Below are 27,502 nucleotides of genomic sequence, written 5' to 3'. Positions count from 1 at the left end.
TTCAGCCGCAGCCGCCCGGGCGGAGCGCGTCCCGCAGCCGGCTGGTCCCCTTCGCGGCCCGGGTGCTCGCCCCGGCCCGCCCGCGCGGTGCGAGCTCGCCATGGCGGCCACTGACCTGGAACGCTTCTCGGTGAGGGCCCTGCCGGGCCGCGGCGCGCGCGGGAGGCGCGGGGAGGGGGCCGCCCTGCAGCTGGCCGGGGGCGCCGGGCGGGCTGTCAGCTCCGCGCGGCCGGGCCTCGACGCGGGGCCGGCGTGGGGACCCCAGAGCGGGCTCTTGGCAGCGCTAGCTTGGGGTCCCGGGGCGTCGGGCGGGGGCGCCCCCCTTGGGCACACGAGAGGCAGACCTCTTTCGCGGGAAGGAGCAAATAAATACCCTGCCTGGTTCGGGCCAGGTGCGAGGACAGACTGGGGCGCCAGGAGCCGGAGGAAGGCGCGGGGTGGGGGTAGGGGGGAATCCAGGATCCTCCCGACCCCCACACCTCCCTGGGGAGATTCCTAGCCGCGCAGGTGCTGTTGGATGGGCACAGCCTGTGAGAATGAATCCCAGAAGGATCCGAGGGAGTTCTTCACATGAGCTCAGGGTAGTTGCAGACTGGGATCCTGAAGACCTTGGGCCTGCTTTGCCTTCCCCCCTCTCCGCTCGTCTCCCAACCTCACTCCCTACCTAAGCGCCCAGATCCTGGGGGCGATTCCAGGCAGGTCCCGCCTCAGTGGTCCGGTCTGAGGCAGCCATTCTCCCGGGAACGAGCGATTCTAGATTCAGCCAAGTGGATGTTTGTTTGGGCCCCAGTCTGAGTTTGCCTTCTGCAGGGCTACCGGCTCCGGTGGTCCCTGCGGGGGTGTCTGTGGGGCTGAGCCCGGCAATAGCCAACTTCCTGAAGATGTTTATAATTCACCTGGGGGAGGGGGGCCTTTTGGGGATTGTGTCTGCCTGTCCCCTGGTGTCTAAGGCTGGATCTGGGTGTGTCTGGGAGGCTGGGCTGTGACAGTAAAGGGAGCTGTGTCCTCTTGCCAGCATGTGAGGCCCTGGTCGGGCGGGAAGGGGGAGGGAGGGCCCGGGGCTGTAGCGGGGTGGGGGAGGGGGAAAATGTTGAATATGTGACTGATAAGGAATTGGTTCTGGGGCTAAATTAAGGAGCTAGGACTTATGTAATTAATGCTATAAATACTATCATCTGAATTTATGTATGTAAATTTACCCTTTAATCTGAAAATACATTTGTTGGTCTACTTTGGAAATATGCATAACTGAAGCAGGAGCTTTTGGTTTTGTAATTTCTGAGGTGTTTTATTCCCACTGAGGAGGGGGCTCTGTGTCAGTCAAGTAAGTTTAAATAACAGGAGGAGCCGACTCAGAGGTTGGGTGAATCAGAGATTTACCTCACCCCTGCACTGTAAATTGGAATTTATGTACCCAAGGAGGGCAGTCCCTGAATCCTAAGAGACCTGCTGATTAGCTGGAGGCCAAGAGATCTGGGAGTGTTTGCGCATCTGTGCGTGCGTGTCTGTGTACATTTTCTGTGCCCAGCTGACCAGAAAGTTATGTCTGAGTCTTGTCTGTGGCCAGAGGTTGCTCTAACAGTTGGTCTTGCTGGTGGGAATGGTATGTAGAGTAACCAGAATCAGACTGCCCAATATGAATCCTGGACTCCTACTTATTGGCCATGTGACCTTGAGCACGTTAGTTAACCCCTCAGTGTTCTTCTCTGTGTATTGGGATAAAAATATTACCTTACTCCTAGGGTTATTGGGTGGATTCAGTAGGAAAATCCAGGTGAGGTACTTAGAACAGTGTCTGGCACGTGGTAAGGATTCAGCAAATGACATGTGATACCTAGTGTCCGGGTGGATGTGGACAGTGGCCCTTTGTGTAAGAAGGCAGCGGAAAAGGAGTTTGCTCCGTTATTCGGTGCCCTCCCTGGGGCTCCTGTCACCGCACGCCCAGAGATGGTCCTCAGACCCTGAGCTGAGAGGCCTGATAGCACTGCTGGGAGGTGGGCTGGCAAGGCCCTTCCCCTCAGATTCCCGTGTCGGCATTTCTGTGAGGAGTTCGGGTATCATCTCCTTGCTGGGTCAAGGCACAGACAGGGGACTGACTCAGGTATGGTTGTACGGCCCGAGCTCAGGGGCCTTGGTTACTGTGCCAGGTTAAGCTGGCTGGATGGACGCCTTCCACACCCTCCACGCTCTGAGCTGTCAGCCTCCTGGGAGGACTTGCATAGGGTTGAATTTGGGTGGAGACCTTGGGTGGGGTTTGGCCTGAATTTAGGAGTCTGGACTCTGTTCTCTTCTCCTGGCTTGTCATCCTGGGAAAATCATTTCTTTTTCTATCTTGCTATAAAATGGGCCCAACCATACTAATATTCTTCAAAGAGTTTGTGGAAGGTTAATTGCAGTCTATGGCATGTTTAGAGATATGGTTAGCTGTCTCTCCAGCCTCAGGGTTGACTTTGGTGTTAAGCATTGGCCATGAGGGTATGATTTGATGGAGCTTTTGTAGGTCTACACTCCCTGCACCCCCCTCCACCCCCCCCAGGCTGGCTTGGTGGTCAGCTCAGCCCTGGCTGGCCTGGAAACTGTCCCATCCTGGAGCTCAGATGAGCATACAGAGTTGTACCTCGAGGTCAGTGCTGGGTTCCTAGTCCCCACATAGCATGATATAAGTATTCTTAGTAGCCTTTACATCCGGGCTAGCCTCTGCTCAACCCTAGGTCAGCCGTGGGGTTAGGGTTGACATCTCCTGGATGTGTGTGTCTGGGACAGCCTTCTGGGGAGTTTCTGGTGCCTCTTGTCTTCCTTGAGCAGCCAGACTCCTGTGCACTCTTGCTGTGCTCCTCCTCCTTACTAGGACGCTCCCCCCCACCCCCCCCCACTTACTGGGTCCGGGAGTTTCCTGCCTCCAGGGCCATCTCCTGTGTTTCTTCTGTCAGAATCTCCCTCCAAGGTGAGGGAGGCTTTAGAGCCAGGAGAAAGTGCGGCTATGAGGGGGAGAGGGAAGAAGCGTGCAGCATGGCAGCCTCACGCCTGGCATTCCTCCTAGCCAGTCACCTCCTCCCCGCACCCCCCCCCCCCGCCATCTCCGCTTTATCCCCGGCACCATCTGTCACTTCCGTTGTCACCCTGTAATCTTGACACTTCCCCAAGAAGCAAGCTATCCAGGGAGTGCCTATTCCCTCCCTAAAGCAAAAACTGGTGGGAAGGGGTGTGTGGGAGGCAACTCTCTCGTGCAACAGGGCTCTGTCATGGAGTGGTACCTCCCTGTCTTGTAAAAATGGCCAGGCACCTCCTGCTGAGCCGTTCTGAGAGAGAGAAGAGAGCTCAGCAAGGGACATCTGTGAAGCTCTCAGTGCCTGGTGGTGTTGAGAGGTCATAAGTGAGCACCACCTGCAAGGCTGCAGCTCTGCCCCACCTCCCTCACGGACATCGTGCCTTGCTATGGGTGCCAACTTTAGGAAGGTCTGCCTGGGACCTTGCTTGGAACGGGTCAGAGCAGGGAGGCTGCTGGGAAGCCACTGGCGATCCAAGGGAACACATGATAAGGGACTTACCAGGGTAGAAAGAGAGAAGGTCGCAAGAAGGAGCCTAATTACAATGCCAGCAAGATGGGAGAATGGATGGAGGCTGGGACCCCAGGCCTGACTTTTGTCGAAAGCTTTGGATATCAGGGAGGGCTCTGGATGTTTTGTGCCCATCAGGTTGTTGAGGCCGGCAGCCCGCAGTTGGGTGAGGCTGCAGACGCTGGTCATTGGTCAGTTTAGGCCTGAGACCCAACCCCAGCGCCCAAGTAACCCTTGCGATGACAAAGGGGTGAAGCCCTCTGAGTTTTGGGCTCTAAGATGGGCGAGGTGGAGGTGTGTATTTGGGGCATTAACTACCATGAACATCTCTGTGGCTTGGGTCCAGCTACCAGAAGAGAGCAGCTGCAGGATGACAGAGCAAAGGGCCTGAGGGCTGGCCAGCCTCTGTGTATCCCCTGCAGCCTCTCCAACCGTTCTGCCCCTGTGCTGCCTGCATGGGTCTCGGGATCCCCAGGCATGGCCCCCAAGGCACAAGCTTTCCCAGACAGCCAGACCTGGAGCTGTGCAGGCAGGAGGGAGACCCATCTGACCGGGGAAGGGATATTTTCCAAGGGCAGCGTGCCCTCATGCTAGAGTCGGAGTGTTCTTTGCTGGAGACTTCTGTATCCTCAGGACTTATATGAGGAACCGTGGCTGGGAAGAGGTGGTGGAAGACAGGGCAAGGGGCATCTCAGTTGTATCTATACTTGAATTGCCTTGAGTGGTCTTGGTGCAAATTAGATATTCTCCTCCTCAGAACACCTGGCTTCTAGGCAGTTCTTGGTCCCTATCCTGGAAGCCATGTTGGAGGGATAGAGTCAGGGGAGGAGGGAATAAGGACCTATTTCAGATTGCAGGTGCCAGCTACTCTATGGGAGGCCTCTGGGGCTTGGGCCACCTGGGGCCCAGGGTTCTGGAGAGGCTTTGGACGTGAACCCAAGTCCACTTTCCGGACCTGGTTGTGGGGCCAGGGTGCGAATCTGATACTTTGCCTGGGGCTGGGGTGAATGGGGAAAGCAGCAAAACTATAGTACTGTAGCCCTGAGCCTGCACTGGCCCATGTTGGTGCCCTTGCACTTCTCCACCCCTTCTCAGTGCCGGCATCCATCCTGGGATTGGAGAGGGGGAGGGTCACCTTCAATGTCCACATCCCCCCTTCCAAGGGTAGGGTCTCATTCACTGTGGAACACAGTCTGTTTCCTTCCGGTGATGTCCAGACTACTTACGGCTTTCCCTGCTGCAAAGCAGTGGGGGCTGTCGCCGGAGTCCCTGAGCCAAGTGGGAAAGTATGAACACATGAGTTTCCAGTACCTTCTGAGGCCCAGAGCGTCTTTCTCTTCTCCTCCATGGTGGAAAGGACCACTCCTTCTCGGACAGCACCATAAAGCCCAAGAAGTTGTTGCGTCCTAGGCTTGGGGCAAGCTGGTTGGACCTAGAGACCAGTAACTGCGCTTGACTTCTTAGAAACCTTATTTTGACTTGAGAAGTGTGAAACAAACTATCCTATGTTGCTAAACGGCAGCCCTGGTTTTCTGTGTGCACGAAAAGGGAGGAAAGTGCCTGCTAGTGAGACAGGGAAGCAGAGAGAATGGAGTATAGGGGTCAGGGCGTGGGGTGGCCTTAGGCTCCTGGGGGGTGGTTTTGCTCCTAAAGCTCCTTCACTTCCCAGGAGGGAGAAAGAGATGACTGGCCTTTCTAGAGTGATGGTGGCCTCCTCCTGGGGCCTAGCTGGTGTCTGTCATTATGTCCACCATGGTGGCACCGTGCAGGTTGATCCCTGCTCATGTCTTCCCCCCAGGTTTTTGGTTTTTTTGATGCTGCATTAGGAGAGAGACACTTTTGTTCACAGGTGTCTCCTTGATTACAGATAGGTGAATCCTGCCTCTGTCCTCCCCTTCTGGCCCAGGAGAGCAACATTCTCCCCTGCTCCCTCCCGCACACATCCCTTTGGTTATTTCCCGTAACCTTTGACCTGGGCTTAGAGGCTTGCTGTGGAATCCTGGGATATGAGCCTAAGCCTTTCCTGGGAAAATTCCTAGGATTCCTCTCAGACTCAAGGACAGTTGCGCTATGACCATGGGTTCTGGCCAGTGGCCTCTGCTCTGGCTATTTAAGGCCCAGGCTGCTTAGAGTAGCTAGAGCTGGGGGTGGTGTGGTTTATGCCAGGAACATGGGTGAGGAAGGCTCCCAGTGGGGCAATGACTCCTTGGTCCCTTGCTCAAGATTAACAGGGCTTCCCTAGGGCTGGGGCTTTCCTGGGGAGTGGGCTTCCTGTTTGCCTGGCAGGTGCTCAGGCCAATGGGTTCTAGGCCTGGGAGCCTGGGGGAAAAGAGTTGTCTGAAGACCAAGGCCCCGGAGAACTCTTTGGAAGGCCTCGGGTGGGGCGTTGCTCTTTGTCCAGGATTCAGGTGCCAAATACCCGTACAGTGGGGTACCATTTCTGCTTCCATCCCAATGACCAACCGAGTTTGGGAGGTTTGACCTCAGAGTTCTCTATTCATCCACACCTTCTTTGGCTCTGTTGGTTCAGGCATTCAGCAGATTTCTAATTTCTTCAGGATAAAATCATGTTTTTGTGTGGGCGAGCTCTCAGACATGGTTTCTCTCCAAAGCCCACCTCTCTTCTTGGTGAGAGGAGTAGCTCCTCTGGGCTGGCAATTAGGGATGCTCCTGAAAGCTGAGATAGAGCATTTCCTGGTCAGGAAAACGACGTCCTTGTTATCCACATCCTCGTTATCCACCGGGCTGCATAAGAGAATGCCATTCTCTACTTTGTTCTGCATGGCCGAGCACGGAGGAACATGGAGGAACATGGCTGGCCTGAGTGGTTATTTTGGTCGTTGACTTTGATGTGCCCAAGAAATGATGTCACAGAAGCCCGGGGCCTGGCTCAGGAGCGAAAAGCTTGTTAGGGATTAGAGAGGGGATAATGGCCCTATGTGTGTAGAGCTCAGAGCTGCTGACTCTCTGGTCTGGAGCTCTGAGGACAGTTGGAGCCCCTGAGCCAGCACCTCAGGGACCTGGGCGTGTGCACAGGGCCAGAAGCTGGGCCCGTTCCTCACCAGGGGCTGACCTGAATTGTCTTGCTGAAGACTCCTCCTGTGGAGCGCTCTCCCGCTGGCCTCCGTGCCCCAAGAGTGGAGACACGGGTGGGTTGTCCTTCCAGCTCACTCTCCTACCAGACGCCGTGTTGCGGATTGTCAGGCCACAGACCGGGTACAACGCCCAGACAGGTTATGTTGGGCCCCATGGCATTCCCAATTTGTATTGGGTGCCAACCTTTAAAAATTAGGGGATTGCATATGATGATCTAGATTTGTGGATGCTCTTCAAACATTGCTGGATCGGTCAGCACCGGGCCTACGTTCCCACAGTTGGCTGGAGTTGCCGCACCATGGTGGTTGTGGACCGAGCACAGGCTCTGCAATTCCCTGGCGTTCCCACCTCTCCCTGGGGGACCCCACACTCAGCCAAGTCAGCAGGTCTCACAGCCAGCAAGCCGTGCAGTGATGTAGCTGGAAGCTTGGGCTTTGCAGTCATCCTGTCTCCATTCAGATCCTGGCTTCACCCGCCTGAGCAGTGCAAATTACTTAATCTCTTGGAGCCTCGATTGTCTCATCTGTTTGATGGAGGTGATATGACTGCCTAGCTCACAGGACTGATGCGTGGACAAAATGACACTCAGAGCTGTACGTGGTAAGCACTCCATAGCTGTTAGGTATTGTTGTCCTTGTTATGACTCTACTTTTTCCTCTTCACCCATTGACATTACCTGCCTGGCCTCTCTAGGCCTTTGAATTTAAACTGTGTTCGACTGAGCCCCTGAGGTCGAGGATCCGGTGTCCTCATTTTTTCCTTGGCAGCCATCCCAGTGCCTGGCACATGCAGCGGATGGGTCCTGCGCGTGTGTGCCAAGTGACTGAATGAAGGGGTCAGGAACCTTGTAAGAACAGGGAAGGCAGTATGGCCTGGTGGTTTGGGGCCAGGGCTTGGCTACTCTCAAATCCTAGCTCTGCCCCGATTTGTTCTCTAAGTGTCCGTACTCCTCAGTTTCCTTACCTATAAAATGGGGATAATAATGGTGTCTGCCACACAGGGTGGGGAGGGACTGTGTAGGAGCCTGTAAGCCACTTAGCTTGGTTTACACAGAGCGGTCCTCAGTGAGTTGTTGGGTCATTCATTTGACATCTGTTCCTTTCTTTGGTTGCAAACACTGAGATGTTTTACTTTGTGCACTCTTTCCTTCCCTGTCCTTACTTTCCTCGCTTTCTCTCTGTTCCTCTGCATTCAGAGTGTCACTTTGGAAACCCTAGCAGTCAGGATGTTCTCAGTTGTGAGTGCTGGATAGGCCCACTCAACTAGTTGAGGCAGTAAAGGGGAGGTGTGGCCAGGGGGTAAAGGGAAAAGCCCGGAGGTAGAGTAGAAACTGGCTTTCTCTCTTCCGTGGTTTTCTTGGCACTGCCGTCCTCTGAGTGGCCTGCAGCCTGATGCTAGCTCCCCTCATGGTTACGAGATGGTCATCCAGGTTTAGCCTGGGTCACCTGCCTGTCCCCGAGCCAGCCATGGGATCATGCTGATGGGGTCAGGGCTATTAGGACCTACCCTTAGAGTGGGAGCTGAAGTTTTACCTGCAAATTGCAGGGCATTTTGCAGCGTCACCAGGTAGCCATTGGGAGATCTGAAATTTCTTTCTGAGTTGCGTTAGCCGAGACGTGCCGGTGATGCTTCGGGGGCTGCTAGCTCCTCCAAGCCTGGGTCAGCTGAGACACCTGGGTCAGGCACCTTGGAGTGAGCAGTGCACCTTGGATCATATGTTGTTGATGCCAAATATAGGATCAGAGAGGTTGGCGTTAGTGAGAGTCACACCGCAGTAGAGCCAGGAAGTCAGATCAGTCTCCCCAGACCAGGGAAGGAGGACCAGTCTGTCCTCCTCAGGACCAGTGGCCGTTCTTCTGTGTGTGTGCACGCATGCCCTGGAGATTGACATTCCCATGGGCCCTGAAGCTCCTGAGCAGGCGTCGACTGCCCCAGGTTTGTGGTCCCTGGAGTGACAGAGTGCAGCCTGGGCAACAGTCTGGAGATAAACACCTCCCTGGACTCCACACACTTCTCTAGAGAGAGCCTGGGAGTTGTGTGGGTGCAGGCAGCCAGGGCTAGCTGAGCGAGGGAGGATAGGTGGACTTACGTGAGGACCCCCCACCCTAGTGCTGCTCTTAGCCTTAGGAGCCTGGAACTGTGACAGAGTGGGAGACTCAGAAAGGGGATGGTCTCCGTTCCTGGGCAAGCACTCTGCAGCTGAGTGCGCGCGCGTGGTTTCCAGACGCAGCTGACTGGGTGGGTTTTGGCGGCAGGCTACAGGATGTTGGATTGCATCCTGACTGTGTCACCCTTGGAAGAAGATGATGAATAAACACAGAGCCTGCTCTGCAAGCACAGCACGCCTTAAATTTTGGAGATTTTCAGTCTCGCCTGAAAAAAAAAAAACGCTCTAGACTAACCGTTCTGTCCTCCATTTGATCCTTAGGCTTCGATGAGCAGGTGGAACCGAGACTACATAATGCAGCTCTGTGTGAGGTGGGCAGATGCCCCCGATGCCGTAGCGATTGAAGGCAGTGTTCAGTGGCTTATAAATGGCGGCGTTGTGTGGCTTGTTGGGCATACTGGTGGGAGGGTGGGAAGAGCAGAAAGCCCGACCTCTCCCAGCCTGCAGCAGCCTCGAGGAACTTACAAAGAGTTGGAAAACCAGGATATATAAAAAAAGGACAACGCATAGTGCAAAGAAATGGGGTCACAGCCAAGGGAGGGGTGTGGAATGTAAGTATGTAGGGCCAGGTCGAAGCAGGTGCCAGGGAAAAGGGAGAGTGAGCTGTGGAGTCTGGAAAAAGGGACCGGTTGGAAGAATGAATTCAGAGTTAAACTGGCTGGGTCTTTGAGGAAGGCCTCAGACCATCAAGGGCCCAGAATGCCATGCTGGGGGTTTGGACCTGGCCCAGGACATCCTATGCTGTCTTTACTGTTTCTAATGTGGGCACCAGTGAGAGGAAGCTGCCTTTAGGGCCTCTCTGTTGGGTCATGTTTGCAGTCCTGGGGGGAGCCTGGGCTTGAGTGGGGAGGTTGTAACATGATCCCCTGGGGATAGAGGAGATGGAGAAAGGGTCAGCTGTAAGAACAGAGGCTCTGTGGTGAGAGGGTCATCAGAGAGCAGGTGTAGGGGTAACCCTGACTTGTTTGAGGAGATGGTACCAGTGCCCAGAGGGTCCACGTGGAGTCCAGGCTACCAACACACACACCTGGCTATCATCAGTTGAAGTCTGCAGTGACTGAGCCAGGGTGGGGGGTGCGGGGAGAGGGATGGGCATCATTGGTCAAGAAGGGAAGGTTGAGTGTATGTGCCAGGGGGCTGTGGTTGGGAGGAGAGAATGGTTAGAGGGGTTCAGGCTGAGCCAACAGGCTGTGGCTACTAAGGAGTTAGGGAAGGCTGAGGTGCTGAGCAGATCCCTCTGCAGGAGGGCAGGCAGCCAGGGCCCGGCCCACTGGTATCCACATTGGCGTGAGAACTGCCACCGTCCTACTGATCAGTAGCTCCTAGGGCTGCCTTCATTTGGGCCTGTTTCCTCCCCCTCTGGCGCTGTGGACAGGACGGCAGGATGGGGCTCACACCTTTGCCCTTCCCTGGCCTTGCTCTTTCTAGTGGGCAGCCAGGGCCGAGGGGCTCAAGAATAGAGCAGATGTGTTTCTGCCCAACATGAAGCTGTCAGAGGCCTGCCCTCACGAGGGCCGAAGCTGGAAAGGCTGAGCCTGGGAACCTTCCCTTGGGAGGACAGCATTTTATCCCCATTCCCAGGGAAGTGGAGAAATCATCCGCACAAATTGGAGTCTGACTTTGACCCTCTGCTTCGGGTCCTGGTGGTTTCTTTTTATAGTGCTGTGGATCAGCTCCAGTGGCCCCAGCTCACTCGGGACCTGCTGCCTGCCTCTCTCCTGAGGCCAGGACTCCACGTTCTCATCCAGAATCCTCTGTCTAAACGACCAGGCTGGAGTGGGTGTGGGAAGGTGGCATGAGCCAGAGCCTGGGAGTCCCTAGAGAGCACCACGGAGGCAGGAGGGATGAGGCCTCAGTCACAGTGCCTCAGAGACTAGCCCTGAGACCCAGTGGCGGGTGCGAGGGAGCACCGGCCCCGTGAGCAGGGCCCATTTGTGCTCTCCATGCTTGGGTGCATGGGGAGCAAGGGGTGCATGTGGAGAACTGTGAGCCCGGCCCACTGGTGGCGGGGAGGCCTTCTGATGGAGAACTAGTGTGAAGGGGTCAGGCCAGACCTGTCTCTGCTTGAGTCCTGCTTCAGTAGGAGTGTCTGTGAGGTCTGGGAGGGAGCTGCCGGAACATACACGCTATCCAATCTTGGCCTCTTGAAATCTCTATTTAAGATCTGGGGACCGTCTGGGGCCCCCTCTTGGGCAGGAGGACAGGTGAGCCCTCAGGGGTAGCAACTAGGATAGATGGTTTCCTAGGCCATCCGTGCCAGGAGACGCCCCAGTAGAGAAGAGGCATGGGTGATAGCCCTTTTCTGGGATGGAATCAGGCGCCCTGACATGCCCCGGGCTTCCTCTCTAGAAGCTCCTCCTGGAGTTGGAGCTCTGGTGCGCTCACACTGTGTCCTGAGATTTGCTGAGAATTCAGACAAGGGAAGGGGGGCGGGACATTGGGGTTTGGCCTCTCCCCACGTGGCCCCCCTTCCCCAGTGGGCTCACTGCTTCCTCCGTTTCTCTCTTGGCAGAATGCAGAGCCAGAGCCTCGGAGCCTCTCCCTTGGGGGCCACGTGGGCTTCGACAGCCTCCCGGACCAGCTGGTCAGCAAGTCGGTCACACAGGGCTTCAGCTTTAACATCCTCTGTGTGGGTATGTGTCATGGTCTGGCTGGGGGTGGTCTCAGACCGGGGGGGGTGGGGTGGGGGACAGGAGCCATCCAGGAGATGGGGTGCTGCTGCCCTGTCCACCTGTTGAGCTACCAGGGACCTCCCAGGCAGACTCTTTGGGGGGGGTCAGGGCGACACTTTGACTGGTGTCTTTGCCAGGGTTAAGGACGGAGCTGGGGGGCCTGACTCCAGGGGCCTTGAAGAGTGAACAAAATTAGACCTGTGAACATGCTTTGTAAACTGAGAGTGTTTATCACAGAGGTTTTTAGATTTGTGTGTTTGTGTTAAAAACATTTACTGTTGTTCCTACTGTGTGTCAAGGACACTATGGTAAACAAGACTCCCCTTCTATTATAGTATCATGTGAGCTCCAGCACACATCTGAACAAACAGAGCCCCAAACAGGGAGACTCTGGGAGGTTCCATGTGCCTCAATGCTCCCAGAGGGCACAAAGAGCTCTGTCAGACCACCCCCTCCAGGTGTCTACGCCCTGGCATCTGCTGGGCTGTGGGTGCGCCTCAGGGAGCAGCCTATCCTGAGCCAGATAAAGCTAGATGGATCAAGAGGCCACTGGTGGCTTCACACCCTGGCCCTGCTGGGCCCATGACCAGCCTGGGCCCAGGAAGGATGGTGTGCAGAGCAGGTGACTGGGTCCCACTGAGGCCAGCAGAGGCTACTGTCCAGTGGATCTCATAACTGCCCACATAGCCATGGCTTATGTCCAAGTCAGCCTTCTGGCCCTTGCTTCCACACATTATTTTTGAGGCCACCGAGAAGGATGATTTCTGGGGAGGGGAACAGCGAGGGATGGAGTTAAAGGCCTGCCCGTCTCTCTTGTGTGGAGGCTGAGGGTGCCTGAGCCCCACCCATCCTAGCCAGCAGCCAGGGACAGCCCCGGCTCCAGCCTTTGACATCCTCTCTCCTCCACTCCTTGCTCCCAGGGGAGACTGGCATTGGCAAGTCCACGCTGATGAACACGCTCTTCAACACGACCTTCGAGACTGAGGAAGCCAGTCACCATGAGGAGTGTGTGCGCCTGCGGCCCCAGACCTATGACCTCCAAGAGAGCAATGTGCACCTCAAGCTGACCATTGTGGATGCTGTGGGCTTCGGGGATCAGATCAATAAGGATGAGAGGCAAGAGGCGGGAAGGGTGGCCCGCCTAGTCTCATTCCACTTCCCTCCCTCCCTTCCCCCGTGGCGGCCTTGGTTCACCCTGCCCTGACACTCTTCATTCCAAGCTGCCCCCATATGAATCAGCCGGCCTCATACCTCACAGGGGCCAGAGGAAGGCCTCTCAGGGAATACCTCCTGAGGACCTCTTTGGAGGTTAGGAGACAGGGTCGGCCACCTGTCCCCAGACAGGGACCCCCCCCAGGCAGAAGCCGCTTGTCCCCACAGAGGGAAGGCTGGTGGGCAGCCCCACGCCCTGAGGCTCAGTGCCCGCCTCCTGGGTGATGGAGCTGTCTGTAGTTACAGGCCCATAGTCGACTACATCGACGCGCAGTTTGAAAACTACCTGCAGGAGGAACTGAAGATCCGCCGTTCCCTCTTTGACTACCACGACACGAGGATCCACGTCTGCCTGTATTTTATCACGCCCACGGGGCACTCCCTCAAGTCCCTGGATCTGGTGACCATGAAGAAGCTAGACAGCAAGGTGTGCACCCCCCAGACTTGTTCCCTGGGCTTCATGGTCCTCCCCTGAGTTGGGGGCTGTGGTGTGACTGCCCACTGTGGTCCCTGACAGGGGCTCTGCCGCTTTGGGCCCTGCAGATAGGCCCGTAGGTTGGTCCTCTCTCTGTCTTCTCTTGCATTTGTCCCTCCTGCTCCAGTGGGCTCCCCTCACTCTGGGCTCTTTCTCTAGAGCTCTGTCTCATGGGTCTGGTCCTGAGTGCCTTCCTTTTAGCTGAATTGATTCTTATTTTCAGGTCAAAGCTGGGTTTGCCCAGAGGACTAATTTTGGGGCTGAATGTGGTTTGGGGGAACCAGGGCTATAAGAAGCACCACCCATTAGAAAGGCCCCAGTGGCTGGGTTCAAGCCGGGACTGCCCATGGAAGCAGTTCCATCTCTCTGGCCTCCTGCCCGTCTGCCCAGGCATGTGGCCTGGGCAGGGCTGTCCATAGTCAGAGAGAACTAACCTGCTGCCTACTCCCCTGATCTTGGCAGGTGAACATCATTCCCATCATTGCCAAGGCTGACACCATCTCCAAGAGTGAGCTCCACAAGTTCAAGATCAAGATCATGGGCGAGCTGGTCAGCAATGGGGTTCAGATCTACCAGTTTCCCACTGATGACGAGGCTGTTGCCGAGATTAACGCAGTCATGAATGTGAGCATGGGGCACTGGCCTTGGGGCCAGAGGGCTTGGAGCCAGCACAGATCTGTGACACATAGCTCCAGAGACTCTGGTTTCCCAGGATCCCAGCCTTAGCTTCTCCAGGAAAGACGGGTGGGCATCTGGGAGCCAGCCGGCCCTATGTCCTATGGCCAGGAGCTGGGAGGAATCGGGTATTGGGCTGGTGCTGGGCCTTCCCTGAGTTTAAGTTTCACAAGATAAGGATTCTGGGCAGGAACTGAAACCTGGAGGAGTAAGCAGGCCAGATGCCAGGGCTTGGGAACTTGGAAGAAAGCCAGGCTTGCAAGTCCTGTGAGGGAGCCTCTACTGGCCCCTGGGGAGCCCAAGGGCTGAAAGGACCCCTCGAACATGAGGAAGACGGGGTGCAGGTTCAGCCTGCTCCCCTGTTTGGAGGCTCTAGGATACTTCTCCAAAAGAGAGCCAGGAAGTGAGCCCTGGTCAGGCCTTGTTCAGGTCTGGCCACCCCTCCCTGGGGCCCAGGACAGGGTCTGTCCACTGGTCTGTCAGCCCCCTGCTCAGCCATCCTTGGGCTCCTTTCTAGGCACATTTGCCCTTCGCTGTGGTGGGCAGCACTGAGGAGGTGAAGGTGGGGAACAAGCTGGTCCGGGCACGGCAGTACCCTTGGGGCGTGGTGCAGGGTAAGTGCGGTGGGGAGAGCGTGTCCGCAGTCGGGAGCATGAGTCGGCCCAGATGGAGCATCCTGTCCTTCCTGGCTGCCCGCAGCCTCTGTCCCGTGTCCTCCCTGGGACCGTCCCTTGCCCGTCCCGCCTCCGGAGTCTGCCCGTAACACTTTGGCCGCTGTCCTGTGTCCTCTCCTCCCGGTGCCCGTCTGCGTGCCCGCCTGATGACCCACGTGCCCTGCGCTTTCAGTGGAGAACGAGAACCACTGCGACTTCGTGAAGCTGCGGGAGATGCTGATCCGGGTGAACATGGAGGACCTCCGGGAGCAGACCCACAGCCGGCATTACGAGCTGTACCGGCGCTGCAAGCTGGAGGAGATGGGCTTCCAGGACAGCGACGGCGACAGCCAGCCCTTCAGGTGACCGCCTGTCTCCACAGCCACGCTGGCATCTGTGCCTGGGGGCTCGTGAGCCCGGGAGAGAGGCCGTGGGGGCCCCAGCATCGCCATCCCCCTTCTCTGGCTCTGCCCCACCCCGGCCCGCCGCCGTCCTACCCTTGGCCTCTTCTCTCTCGGCCTCCACAGCTTGCAGGAGACCTACGAGGCCAAGCGCAAGGAGTTCCTGAGTGAGCTGCAGAGGAAGGAGGAAGAGATGAGGCAGATGTTTGTCAACAAAGTGAAGGAGACAGAGCTGGAGCTGAAGGAGAAGGAGAGAGAGGTGTGTGCGGGCTCGGGTTTGTGGTGAGGCCAGGCGAGGGAGGCCGGGGCCTGGCGGGGTCCCCACGAAGCCAGAGCTCCCCCACTTCTGCTCCCAGCTCCACGAGAAGTTTGAGCACCTCAAGCGGGTCCACCAGGAGGAGAAGCGCAAGGTGGAGGAGAAGCGCCGGGAGCTGGAGGAGGAGACCAATGCCTTCAACCGCAGGAAGGCCGCGGTGGAGGCCCTGCAGTCCCAGGCCTTGCATGCCACCTCGCAGCAGCCTCTGAGGAAGGACAAGGACAAGAAGAAGTAGGTGGTGGGCCCCCTGTCCACACTGGCTCTTTTTCCCTCTGGGTGCCACTCAGTTTACTTCGGTTCTCGCCCACGCGCACCTGTTCACCGTTTTGCTCTCATTCCCACCTGCGTTCCCATCTCATTCTTGCCCACCTTTCCTTCCCTCTCACTGGTGAGCTTGATATCTCAGGATACAAGGTATTTGTGCACTCTCTGTCTTGCACAAGTGACCTTTGCTACCCCCCCACCTTTCCCTCTTCTCTCTTTCTCTCCTCTCTCTCTCCCCCCTCCTGCAGCCCCTTCAGAGCTGGGGTGGTGAAGACTGGGCCATATATATAGGCAGGGTGTGGGCCCTGAGAGGGTGTAGAGGTCTCAGCGAAGGTCTTTCAGGCCCAGAGAGGGGCAGGGCCTGGGAATGTGAGCATTTCCAGATTCCAAAAGCTCCTGTGGTTTCTGCTTGGGCAGCTGTGGTGCATCCCTCTCAGTCTCTGAGACAGCGGATGGGGGACCCGCATTGGCTGGCAGGTGGTGATGGAGGGAGCAGACGCTTGAGCCCAGGCAGCACTGACCCCTTGGGCAGTAGGCTCACTGCCTGGTGGAAGGAAGGACAGCAGCTCCCCGTAGGGGGCTCTGGGGGTTCTGCCCCATAGATGGGCTGCCCTTCAAGTTAGAGTTGGAGGAGAGAGGACTGGGGAGGGCAAGGAGGCTTTTCCCAGCCTCCAGGCGTGCAGTCAGCTTCTTGGCCAGGTGGGGGCAACTCTGAATCATTTCTCCTTGGCTTTTTTCAGAGGCTCTTTCCACACTCTCAGCTGGAGTCCAGATGCCCTGGCTCCTGGGGCTCTCCCTCCTCCACCTCACTTCATTCAGTGTCCCGTACCACATCCCACTGTGGGATCTCGTCCATCCCTGCTTCCCCTGCCCCTGGCCTGTGTCAGGTACCCTCTTTCTCTTGTCAGCTGAGGAACTAGGCGGGTGATTCCATTTTTGCCCTCATCCTTGGGCTCCTTGGACTCCCATTTCTTCCTGGAATGTTTGGGAATGTGTGTGTCCGGGTCCTCCTTTCCTTGCCCTGTGGTTAAGGCCATCCAGGGCATAGGAAGCTGTCGGCTCTGCGATGCTCCTTGTGCGTCAGCACCCTCCCCACCCCCAATACTGCGTTCCCCGACAAGCGCCCCCCCGCTCACCTACACAGACATGGTCTGTCTTACTGTCACTCCAGCCCCGTCACATGCAGACACTCAGGCACATATCTACCAGCACACACAGCCCCCAAGACGCATAAGCACAGCAGCGTAGACACATGTACGGAAAAGAAACTTCATGAGCTGCTCCCTGGGGGAGGCCAGGGGGACAAAGCCAGGCATTTAGGAATTGAATGCTAATTCTTATGCCTAAGGCCTGCCCTCTGCTTTGGGACAGACCCTCCTCCTTTCTATAGCCTCTTTCATCCTGCTCACTGGTGACCCCCCCCCCATCTGCTGGCACTGCTGGCAGAGATGATCCCCTGCCTGTCCCCAGGGAAGACGCTAGCCCCAAATCCACCCTCCGCCATGTGAATTTGCTCTCTGCTTTGCATTTGTTTCCAGCCCCGGCCCCATGTCCAGCTCTTGGCTTGGTGAGCCTGGGGACTCTGTAAATTGGAACCCATGTGGGTTTTAAGCGAGTGGCTCAGAAATCTGGTTTCTCCTGGAAAGAGATGTGTGGGTCTGTGTCCCAGGTGCTGGCACCTAACAAGACTTTGCCCTGCTCCTTGCCTATGGTGCCCAGGCCATCTGGTTTCAGAAAAGGAGAGTCCGTTAGGAAGTAAGTTATGGAAAACCCCTCAGAAGCGGAAGACGAGGACCGGGTGGCCAGGTCAGGGCCGGGGGGTGGAGAGCAGGCTGGCTGGCTGCCCGGGTACAGCCCTCAGGGTGGGAGTCCGTCCCCGGTGTCAGGGCTCCCTGCTTTTCCCATGTGGCCCGAGTCTGGGAGACAGGTGTTCTCAGCTTGCTGGACATGCCAGAAAGCTTCAGTCAGTTTGGCCACCAGGAGAGACCCTATGCTCCCGTGCTGGCCTTGGGGGGGGGGGGGCGCCAGGAGTGGGCTAGGCAAGGTGGCTGGGAGCGCTCCTTCCTCCCGTCCTGGGAAGGGGGTCAGTGTGGAGTGCATTCGAGGTGATGGTGGTGGTGGGGGGTTGTTTTTCATGACCTTTAGTTGAATTGCTTTGATGGGTTATACTTGGTCTTCAAATTTTAATCCATTTTTGCAAAATTACTTCCCAATCAGATCTTGACCCTCAGCCTGGGATGCCACAAACTGAAGCGAATTCTCTGCTTTGCTCGTCACAAATGCCAAACTGACTGCCCTTTCCCAGCGTCCAACTCGCTGTCTTTTGTTTCTGTTTGATTTGGTCGTCTGCGTATCTTTTAATGTGTCTGTTTTTGTTTTGTTTGTTTTATTTTTATTTTTCAGTTAACGCACGCACAGACTTACATGTCAAGAGCGGACTTTAGACTTTCATGTGTTAAGTTGCTTGAGTTACACCTTGTGACCCTTCTTCTCCCATAACATGGTGTGAGGACGGACTGGGAGCTGGTACAGACTCCAGTGTTTACAGCCTTGCTTTGTCCCCCGCCCCCACCCCCAGGCTGCCCTGGGCCTGGCGGGCCACCCTTCTCTATGCAAACACGTCAAAGCCATGAATGCTGGAATCCAAAACTGACAAGGTTTATTTTTTTCAGAGCCAGTGGCTGGTCTTCCATTTACAGTGTCACTATTCCTTGACGGAGCAGTTATGTGCCACTCTCGCGAAGGCCCCAGCCGGCGATGCTTGGCCTAATTGTTCAGCGTCAAGATGGCAACTCACGCGGTGCCCTAGGTGCAGCCGCGTGGTCTGGTATACATGCTGCAAAATTTACCCGATTCCCTTTCATTTTAATTTTTCTAACCTAGAGCTTAATTTCAATAATAACTTTTAGGAGACTTCTAAATTTTTATTTTGGCACAAGCGTGAAGACAGATAATACCCTCTCCCGTTATTTTCATAAGTAACCCAGATTCCCTGATTTTTAAGAACTAAAAATATCTCTAAATTTTTCTTATGTATCAAGCATCCCTATAATATTTAGGGAGAGGTGGGCAATAAACATCCTGTGAGGACAGTGTTCGGAATTTCTTTACGGATGAAAGTGGGTCATGAACAAGGACCACGTCCAATGTTTTTAATGCGAATGTAGATGGAAAGTAGCCCAAAGCCGTTGTCTGTGGGCTCCAGAGGTGCTGCCTATAAACAGGGACCAACTCCACGTGTGTGTTAAGTGTCTGATTCCAACTAAGACCCCCAAACCAAGCCTGCATATTCCCAAATGCAGAGGACTCAGCCGGGAAAAGGTTTTTTATCTCAAGGTCACTGTTTTCTGTTTTCCTGGCTGAGTCACAAGGAAAAGAGATGAAGGTGTCTGATGCGTGTGGACAATTTCAGAAAACGCTACCAGCGAGGGAGCCTTCCCCTCTCCACTGCGTTCTTCAGGGGATCATTTTAAGAAAGAACTAGTGGCATTGATTCTTCTCCGTTCCTGTGGGTTTGCGAGCCAGTGGGAGTGTCAGGGCTGAGGATATGGTGTGATACAATAGGAGATGAAAAATGAGTAGCTCAAAGGAAGGAGCTCATTTAATGTTGATGGGGCACTGTGCTGGGCACAGACTCCCCGGAATAACATGCAGCCCTACCCTCAAGGAGCTCACGGTCTAGAACACTCCCTCGTCAGAAGCCTTGGGAAGCTGCACTAATTTATTGTTGCATTGGTCGTTTGTTTTTACTTGTCCTCCATCCTCCTTCCCATCACTGTTTCTCCCTTTCTGCCTTGGCCCCTTGGCTTTACTGATTTCCAGGACCGAGTCCTGGCTTCATGCTGTGCTTCCGCGATGGGGCTCCATTCAGAGTGGGGAGGATGCCCAGAGTGAAACTCTGCCAAGTGTCCCGCCGTGACCAGGGGTGGATCCAGATTGTGAGGGGCTTCAGTGTGGGCATTCAAAAGGCAAATGGGCATATACCTAAGGCCCACGTGGGCCTCAAGTGACTTGGCTTTAGGGGGATTATATGCCTGAGAGTGTCTTCACTCTCATATTTCTGAAGATGAGGCACCGCAACCCCGCGGATTCACTGGTTATTTAAGAAATGGAGACTCCTGGTTCATGGGCCAATCTGGGGACTCTGGAGTGGATATATTCTGCCATCCACCCACCACAGCCTGTGGGCTGCACCCCAGGCATACTGGAATGCCAGACTTGTGGCTGGTTACCTGCCTGTGGGTGCAACGCTTCCCAGCATCTCTGGGGAGAGCCGGCACTGTTACATTTTCTGGGGTCTGAGCTGCTTCCGCAGGTCCCGTTGGCCTTAGTGAGCCTCACTGCACTTCTCTGTCTGTGCTGCTTGTGTTTGGAAGTTTATCATCGTTAGCTGAGACCAAATTAGTCCTGGGTGCACGAGGTGAGCTTAAACCGGGCCATTATTGAACAAGCTCCCCCGCCCGGGACGGGAGGCCTACCGGCGGTATCTGATGTGCCACTCCTTTGCAGAATCACCTTTTGGCATTATCAGGGCTGTCAGCGGGGCTACGCAGGGCATTTCTAGCATGTCTTTCATAAGCCAAGTTGATTTTGGGTAGAATCATGTAATTTATTGTCCAAACTGAGACTTTTCAGAGTAAAAGGAGGTCCTCTTAGTAATTATGCCAGATCAACAGGTGTAAGCTGGAATGATCTCAGGCAGACCGGGATGTATGGTCACCCTGGTGATGGGTAACCTGAGTCTAGGTGGTTTGTAACTGTACAGACTGACTGAATATATGTTTCTGTGTGTCTCTGTGTGGGTGCTTGTTAAGTGGGGCTCGTATTACTGGATAAGAGGCCCGAGGGAAGTGTGGCTTGCTCCTCCGTTATGTTAACAAGCTTTTCTAAAACTGCTTCACTTGTTAATTCATTTATTCCTTCATACATTGACTGTTTTTGTTCTTTTCCATTCACTTTGTACTCTTTTTTTTTCCCATTAAATTTTGCATTTATTTTGAGTTTTTGTGGTGTCTTTTTTGGGCAATAGCTTTTCTGATTTAACCCGTTTCCTAGCCTATTAATCTGCTACAACTCTAGTAAAATACAGCTTGTCTTTTCCGTGAACTTTGTGGGGTTGACCAGCTTCTATAGGAGTTATGTTTTAACAGCGACTTCTGCTCTGGGCATCTGTGAAAGGCTCTGGAAGGGGTGTGGGATGGAGGAAAAAGTTAGGGAAGAGAAGTCACAGCCTATGGTCCAGGCATCTTCAGTGGGGGACTGGGTGCGGGACCAGGAGAGGGTAAACACTGCCTTTTAAGAGTTTACATCCTTGTGGAGTAGGCTTGACATAGGACATCTAATACTTGAGTTCTTGTGGTATATCAGCCATTGCTCTAAGTTGCATTACGTGCATTAATTCCTCTCATCCTCATAATAATCCTATGATTAGGTACTGTTTTCCCCATTTCGTAGGTAAGGCACAGAGAGGTAAAGTCACTACCCAAGGTCACACAGCTAGTAACTAGGGGAATTGGGATTTGCATGTTGGTAGTCTGTGTCCCTTAACTCCTGAGCTATAGCTCCTCCGTGGCAACCCAATGGGATCACAGAAGAACAGTGAAAATGTAGCCCAAATTCAAGTGTGCAGTCTGACAGTGTGGGTTGGTGGACCTGAGATGGTTTGGTAGAGATGGGATGCCCTGTTGGGTGAATATTTGGTGGAAGAAGGGCAGACGGGCGGTTGAGGGAAGTGATGAGAAGCTCGTGGATCCACTTGTTGAGGCGCTTTCTCTGTTGGGTACTAGATTAATCTCTGGGAAGACCAAAATGAGGAGAGGGAGACTAAGATCAGGGAGCTGACAGCCCAGCAGGGAGCCTTGTGTTGCAGACTTCTCTCATGAAAGTACCGCTCAGCTCTGCCTGCAGGGAGGCAGGTACCAGGGAAGCAAAGTCTTCCTCGAGCTCTGAAGGACAGAGACTCTCCAGGAAACCAGAGGAGAGAAGGGCCTCATTGGTGGAGGGAACAGCACTGTACAACTCAGCTCACCCATTTGGGGGAAGTAGTATTTGGATAAGAAGTAAAAAGGCCCATGCTACTCACCTATCCTGCTCTCAGCCCATCTGCCCGAGTCTCCACACATCTCCATTTTCTGCAGCCACAGTCCTTCACCAGCCCCTGCCCTTCTGGAGATGGGGACAAGAGCAAGACAGATTGTGTCCATATTTCTCCCACCACAGTGGTCCCCGATCTCTGATCTGAGGTGGGAAAGGAGTTCCTGAAGAAAAAAAGGAGAGTAGGATGGGACCTGGAATCCCAAGGCACACTTGAACAGCATAACAACTTTTCTTAAACTCACAAGTGGTACTTTGGCAATGCACAAGTTTGCTTTCCCGAAGAAGAGGAATATGGTTTACTGAAAGATGGAACAACAGGGCTGTACCTTATCCCAGTACAGGGCTCACAGGTCTGCCTTCTCCTTTTACTCATTTGCTCTGATTGAGAGATTAGCTCTGAGGACCCAGTTTACACCCAGAGCTACCTGATTAAGGGACTTTGCAGTTCTCCAAAGTCAGAGACAGCCTGCCCTGGGTGGGCCCTCACTGTGAGCCCATATTTCGCCCACTGTGGCGCCCACTCCAAGTGCAAGGAAGGAGGCAGAAGGCAGTCGTGGCCCCCAGTGGGAGTTGCCCTGAGCAGTGTGCTGCCCCTCAGCTTCTCCCTCTGTGCTGGACGGGAGACAGTTGTTGCTGGGACCCAGGACAGGATATTCCAAGAATACTGGACTATCAAGTCTACATCCATGGTATCTGATACACTGAAAATAAGATTCTGACAAGGTTGAAAGGAATTCAAGTTTATTTTTACAAAAGCTCCAATGAGCAGATTTGTGTGGAGAGGAGGTAGAGATCTGTACAGACACTGGTATAGTTTATCTGGTCTCCGACTGCTCTGCACCCACTAGCCGCCCCCAAGGCTTAGCGCACTTACAAAAACTGCTCACAGTGGCAAGACTTCACCAAGCACCGGTAAACAGTGCTGCAGTCATTCCTATCCGCCACACAACTGGCGGACGTGGCTGGCTGGGGAATGGCTCTGCGGTGTTGCGGTGTCAGAGAGCGGGCTTCTCCCTCACAGCCATGCTGGTAAGCGCCTTCTAGCAGCACCGTGGCTGGAGCAGGCTCAGCCCCAGGACCTGCTCATTTCAACCCACAGCTCTCAGAGCTGTGTTTCCCCCAGTGGGGGTCGGCTGCTAAGATCACTCTTTAGCACAAAATTCCTCTAAGCTCAGAGACTACTTTGATTAAGAGTAACAAAGGAAAAAACATGTTTTAAGCTTGATCAACTTGCTGTACATTAAACAAAGCATACTTTATGATCCAGTTTTTGTAAGAGAAGACCTAAGTCAGGACCAAGTCAGGGGAAATGCACCTGGAGAGATGGTCCCATTTTTGCAATGATGGGCAGGGTCACCGGGACTTGAAGTGCTAGGTTTGTGCTTGGTATAAGCCTGGGAAGTTGGAAGAACCTGGCCAGCTCTGGCCAGTGGAGCAGCGAGAACTGGTCAGTCAGAACCAGCCCGGCCCTTCGGACCTGAGCAAGACCCACCGCTGGCTTGACTCCAGCTCCCTGAGGGACCCATACCAGCCCTTGCTGCAGAAGGAAAACCAAGCTACAGTATGACTATTCATTCCTTCACCCTGGTCTCAGACCCATGGGAGAGAGGAAAGCAGGGTCTTGATTTTTCAGACTGTCCTTCCCACCAGTGACCCTGACCTGCCTTTTTTCCTCTTTATTGCCTTCTAACGACCCAGGAACTTTTTCTCAGTTGCTTTCCAGTGCCTTTTCCCGTCCTTGTTACAGGATCAGTAAAGCCTAGAATTCAGAGGAGTCCCAGCAAGGAGGGGTTGCCATTATGCTCGAAAGGGTACTAGGGATAGGGGCACAGAGGCCGGGAGGTGGGACAGAAAGTTGTCTGAGCAGGAGGACTACAAACTTCTCAGATGCTGCTTTACCAGTCCCTTGCAGTGGCTCAACTGCTCAGTACTGACCTGTAATTAAAATAGAGTGGTCATCCTTGAAGCAGAACCATTTTACATCCTAAGTCAAAGTTTGAGTGCTAAATTGTTAGCATAGAGCAATTTCAGGAAGGTCTAACCACTTGACTTCAGAGCATTAACCCCACCATCTCAGGGACATCCATCTCCAAACTCAGCAAAGCTGTTGTTAGTCTAACTATGCATTCCATCTTACCCTGTCCGTCCTCAGGGATTCCGACCCTTCCATACCTGCCTCATGGTACCCCAGTACCTGGTACCATAGAGTCCTATAAAGCGTGAGGGGTCTGAAATTTAACCTCTTCCATATTAAGCTCAGGGTTGCCTCCTCCTGAGCTGTGCATGTCCCACTGACCTCACCCCATCCTCTTGACTACAAGGGCAGCCACTGAGATAAATCTCTTCTTACTGTCAGAGAAACCCACCAATTGGTCCAGTAAAGGCAACATGTATCCCATACTCATCCAGAGGGCATGCCAAGTGTACAAAGCCTAGCCCTTAGGGGAGACTCTTCACAGAGTCACTGTGGCCAGAGCATCTTCTGGAGCCCACAACGGTGATGCGTACCATTTTGGGGGCAGAGTGCGTCAGCTAAAGGGGCAAAGTGGAGAGCCTGGTCTGGGGCCAAGTTGATGTCTACCTGTGCTTTCTTTAGCAGATCAGATATAGGAGTACACCAGTCGGGCATGAGCCTCTCCAACTCTAAGGTGATGATGACCAAGGCCAGTGTGGAGCCCTTGAACTGCAGCAGCTGGTGGCCCGCCATACAGTGCTGCAGCTGCCTGGTCAGGGACGCGACGTGGAGGGAAGGATTCCTCTGAGGCAGCAGCTCCACCACGTGGGGCCAGCCCACGACCACCAGGGCGTGGAACTAGAGACCGTGGTTTTTAATGTTAGAACACAAACCCCCCTACCTTTCATAGATAAATGACCAAAAGTGCAAACAATTTCAATTTCCATCAGGGAACATCAAAAGTTGCCCCACCCTTTTCATTCCCATCCATGGCCCCCCAAGGGACTTGAGGCTTAATACTCATTCTGTGGCCAAGCTGAGCTTCAACCTTGGAGAGAAAAGACAATCTGCTTCCTGACATGGTCATTATGAGCTTAAAGTACCTAGATTACAATGTTTCTATGCTGAAAAACAGAAGCATACTATTCAAGATTAAGGTAGCAGAAAAGTTACTTGTATCTGTTTGACATGAGAAGAAACTGCAACTTGGCAACAGTGGCCAGTTTCCATAATGAAACAGCCCTTAGTGATTTAATCTTCATGCTTCATAATAGACCCAAACCCCATGACATTTCCACATTGCATAATTTTGCCTTACTAACAGAATCATATCTTTAAGGATGACCATCATTCCCGAACTAAAAAAATACCAACTAATACGACATTTTTTAAGTGCCAGATCAATATGGTCTAAAGCCTCAATAAGGATTGTGTGTAGGTGAATAAAGACAGCTAAGTGAATGTGTGTAAAGTGTAGCAAAAGCAGACAGCTTTTTATGTACAGTATTCATAGAATGGAAAGCTAAATATTTTTGCAGTGTGTATTTAAAAGAGAAACTCGCCACAATAGTGCCGTTTAAAAATCTTTATAAAGTTAATTTAATGTCTTTTAGAAGTGGGAGTCTGGTGGAACTGTGTTGGATTTAAGATACATTTTCACTCTTACGTATGTCGTGAGCCTTGTGGGTCACCTCCCCGTGGTGCATGCTCAAGGGCGTGTGCCTGCCTGTGCTTGGCCGTCCTACGTTGTGTACAGCTGTTCCAAAGGTACAAATGAGTCTAGGGTAGACTCTGCCAACCCCTCGTACTTACTATGGTCAAGAAGTCCAGCGGCGTCGCAATATAGAGGTCCCAGTGCAGTCTGTCCAAAATAGCCAGCTCCATCCTCAGCAGCTCATTTGGGGTATAGCCAGAGCCATAGTGCTTTAAGAAGTCTTTTACGCGTGGAATTAACTGTAAAAAGAAAATAAAGAGGCCAAAGCCCTGTATCATGTTAATGGTAACTTGTTTTCTTATCCATGGGAACTGGGAATCCATGACCCTCATAGAGTTGTCTTCTGGTGACCTGCCACAGAAAATGCTTCAGAAAGAAAAACCAAGTCAGATCGTGGCAGCATGTCAAGTCCCCAGGTAGTTAGGACAACATGTAGTGAGTGTCACATGCTCACCCTCTGCAAGCAGGTTTTAATGTTCATTCCAGTGGAGTTAACATACAGTGTTATATTAATTTCAGATGTATAATATAGTGATCTACTGCAAACAGGTCTTGATCCCCAAATACACGCCAGCTCATACCAAAGGTGATTTTGAGGGTGGGGCTGTGCCGTCTGCCCTATTCAGCTGCATGAACTCACCCACGGTTTTCGTTCCTATCATTCCTGTTCCTGATCCCTACCATGATTACTTGTCCCAGAGAGAAAAAGTATGCCTTTGAGCTTCCTGGTCTACACCAGACAGGCTCATTCACAAATCCTCCCATGGTTTTGGCAACACCATGGCTGCAACCACATTTCCTTCAACCTTGATTTAAGGCAGTTCATTTCTGGAAAAATGATGACTTTTTCCCAGAAGGACTAGTAAGGCTTATCCATGGGTACACGTTCAAGTACAGGTGCTTCAAAGACTATCTCCTTTTCTAGGTAAACAAAGTATTACCATAGCTTCCGCAAATGCTTCTTTTAAGGGTCATTTGATTTTTAGTTGGACAGAAGCAACTTTGGGGGAGCACAGATTATATTCTAAAGAACAGGGATTAAAAGCATTTTTTTTTTTAAGATTTTATTTATTTGACAGAGAGAGACACAGCGAGAGAGGGAACACAAGCAGGAGGAGTTGGAGAGGGAGAAGCAGGCTTCCCGCTGAGCAGGGAGCCCGATGTGGGGCTCGATCCCAGGACCCTGGGATCACGACCTGAGCCGAAGGCAGACGCCCAATGACTGAGCCACCCAGGCGCCCTGGTTAAAAGCATTTTTATGGAAGGTTTGGAACTGGACACACAAGAGATTTTTTTTCTGACCCCTCAGACTCTGAGCTCAGCCAAGGGGGACCCTGTGGAAATGACAGAGACTTCACTATCCCCAAAGGGGGACAGGTTGTAGAGAGGGAAGGAGGGGGGTTCTGGGAAGGGTATTCAGAGAGAATCTTCTGAACAGAAACCACAGTGAAACTGCAAAGTCCAAGCAAGCCTGAAGCACTTGTGAGGGGGCATCTCCTCTACCCCCAGTGCATGGCCCTCCTGCCCCTCTCAGAGAAGGGTCCTGGAGTCCCTGAGGGCCAGCTTCATTGACACAGACAAGTCCTTAAATCTCAAACAGATTTCTCAGATGTAGTTTCTAGGGGTGGACGTTAGGCCACCTGGTTTGGGAGGCCTTTCTCCTAGCTCAACAGCAGAGGCTTCTGTCCAGTGGGAGGCGGCATCGAACATCAACCAAGGAGGTAAGATCCATCTGCTAGGAGGTCAGGCCTCTGGGTCTGCTGGACCAGGAGAATTCAGCTGTTCTAAGTGCCCATTTGTGGGTGTCTGGGGTGCAATAAGGCTAGAGAAGGGACTGCAGAGATCCTGGGAAGTTAATGAATTTTCCAACATGCCCAACATTCCTAAGGACACAGCCTTTTCAGGAAGTCTGAGTGCTCCCGTGTTACACTCCTCTACCTCAAAAGCAGCCCAGGGCCGACTGCCACGGACGCCTACCTCCTCTTCTTCGTTAACTTTGGCAGCGAGTCTCAAGGAAGTAATCATGGCACATTGGAGTATTCTCTCTCTTATCTGCAGTATGCAACAAACACATTTGAGCAGAACATGAATGCCAGAAACAAATGGTAAAGCACTGGTGGGTTTCTCTAGGAAATTACATTTTTTCCTTTTTTCAAAAAGATTGATTGTATTCCTCCACAAGTTAGTGCCATTTTTAGACTTGACCAGTGAATATGCTCCTGATTTCAGAACCACAAGGGACTAGTCAAT

General features: G+C 53.5%; 1 protein-coding gene across 4 annotated transcripts; it reads left to right on the top strand.

The window, feature by feature from the left end:
- Positions 1-25,529, top strand: SEPTIN8 (septin 8). Of its 4 annotated transcripts, none has more exons than XM_021702134.1 (10): positions 1-130; positions 11,333-11,453; positions 12,413-12,608; positions 12,951-13,131; positions 13,642-13,803; positions 14,372-14,468; positions 14,701-14,869; positions 15,035-15,167; positions 15,265-15,455; positions 24,181-25,529. In XM_021702134.1, the coding sequence occupies exons 1-10, from the start codon at positions 101-103 to the stop codon at positions 24,344-24,346; spliced, it is 1,446 nt and encodes a 481-aa protein (XP_021557809.1). In that variant the 5' UTR covers positions 1-100; the 3' UTR covers positions 24,347-25,529. The 4 variants fall into 4 exon arrangements, with proteins under 4 accessions (XP_021557809.1, XP_021557808.1, XP_021557812.1 ...); XM_021702133.1 differs by having other exon boundaries at positions 12,945-13,131; XM_021702137.1 differs by lacking the exon at positions 24,181-25,529 and adding an exon at positions 17,892-20,482 and having other exon boundaries at positions 12,945-13,131.
- Positions 25,530-27,502: the final 1,973 nt, after the last annotated feature.

Source organism: Neomonachus schauinslandi, chromosome 7 (assembly GCF_002201575.2).
Source record: "Neomonachus schauinslandi chromosome 7, ASM220157v2, whole genome shotgun sequence".
NCBI lineage: Eukaryota > Metazoa > Chordata > Mammalia > Carnivora > Phocidae > Neomonachus > Neomonachus schauinslandi.
This window is presented reverse-complemented; position numbering and strand designations above follow the sequence as displayed.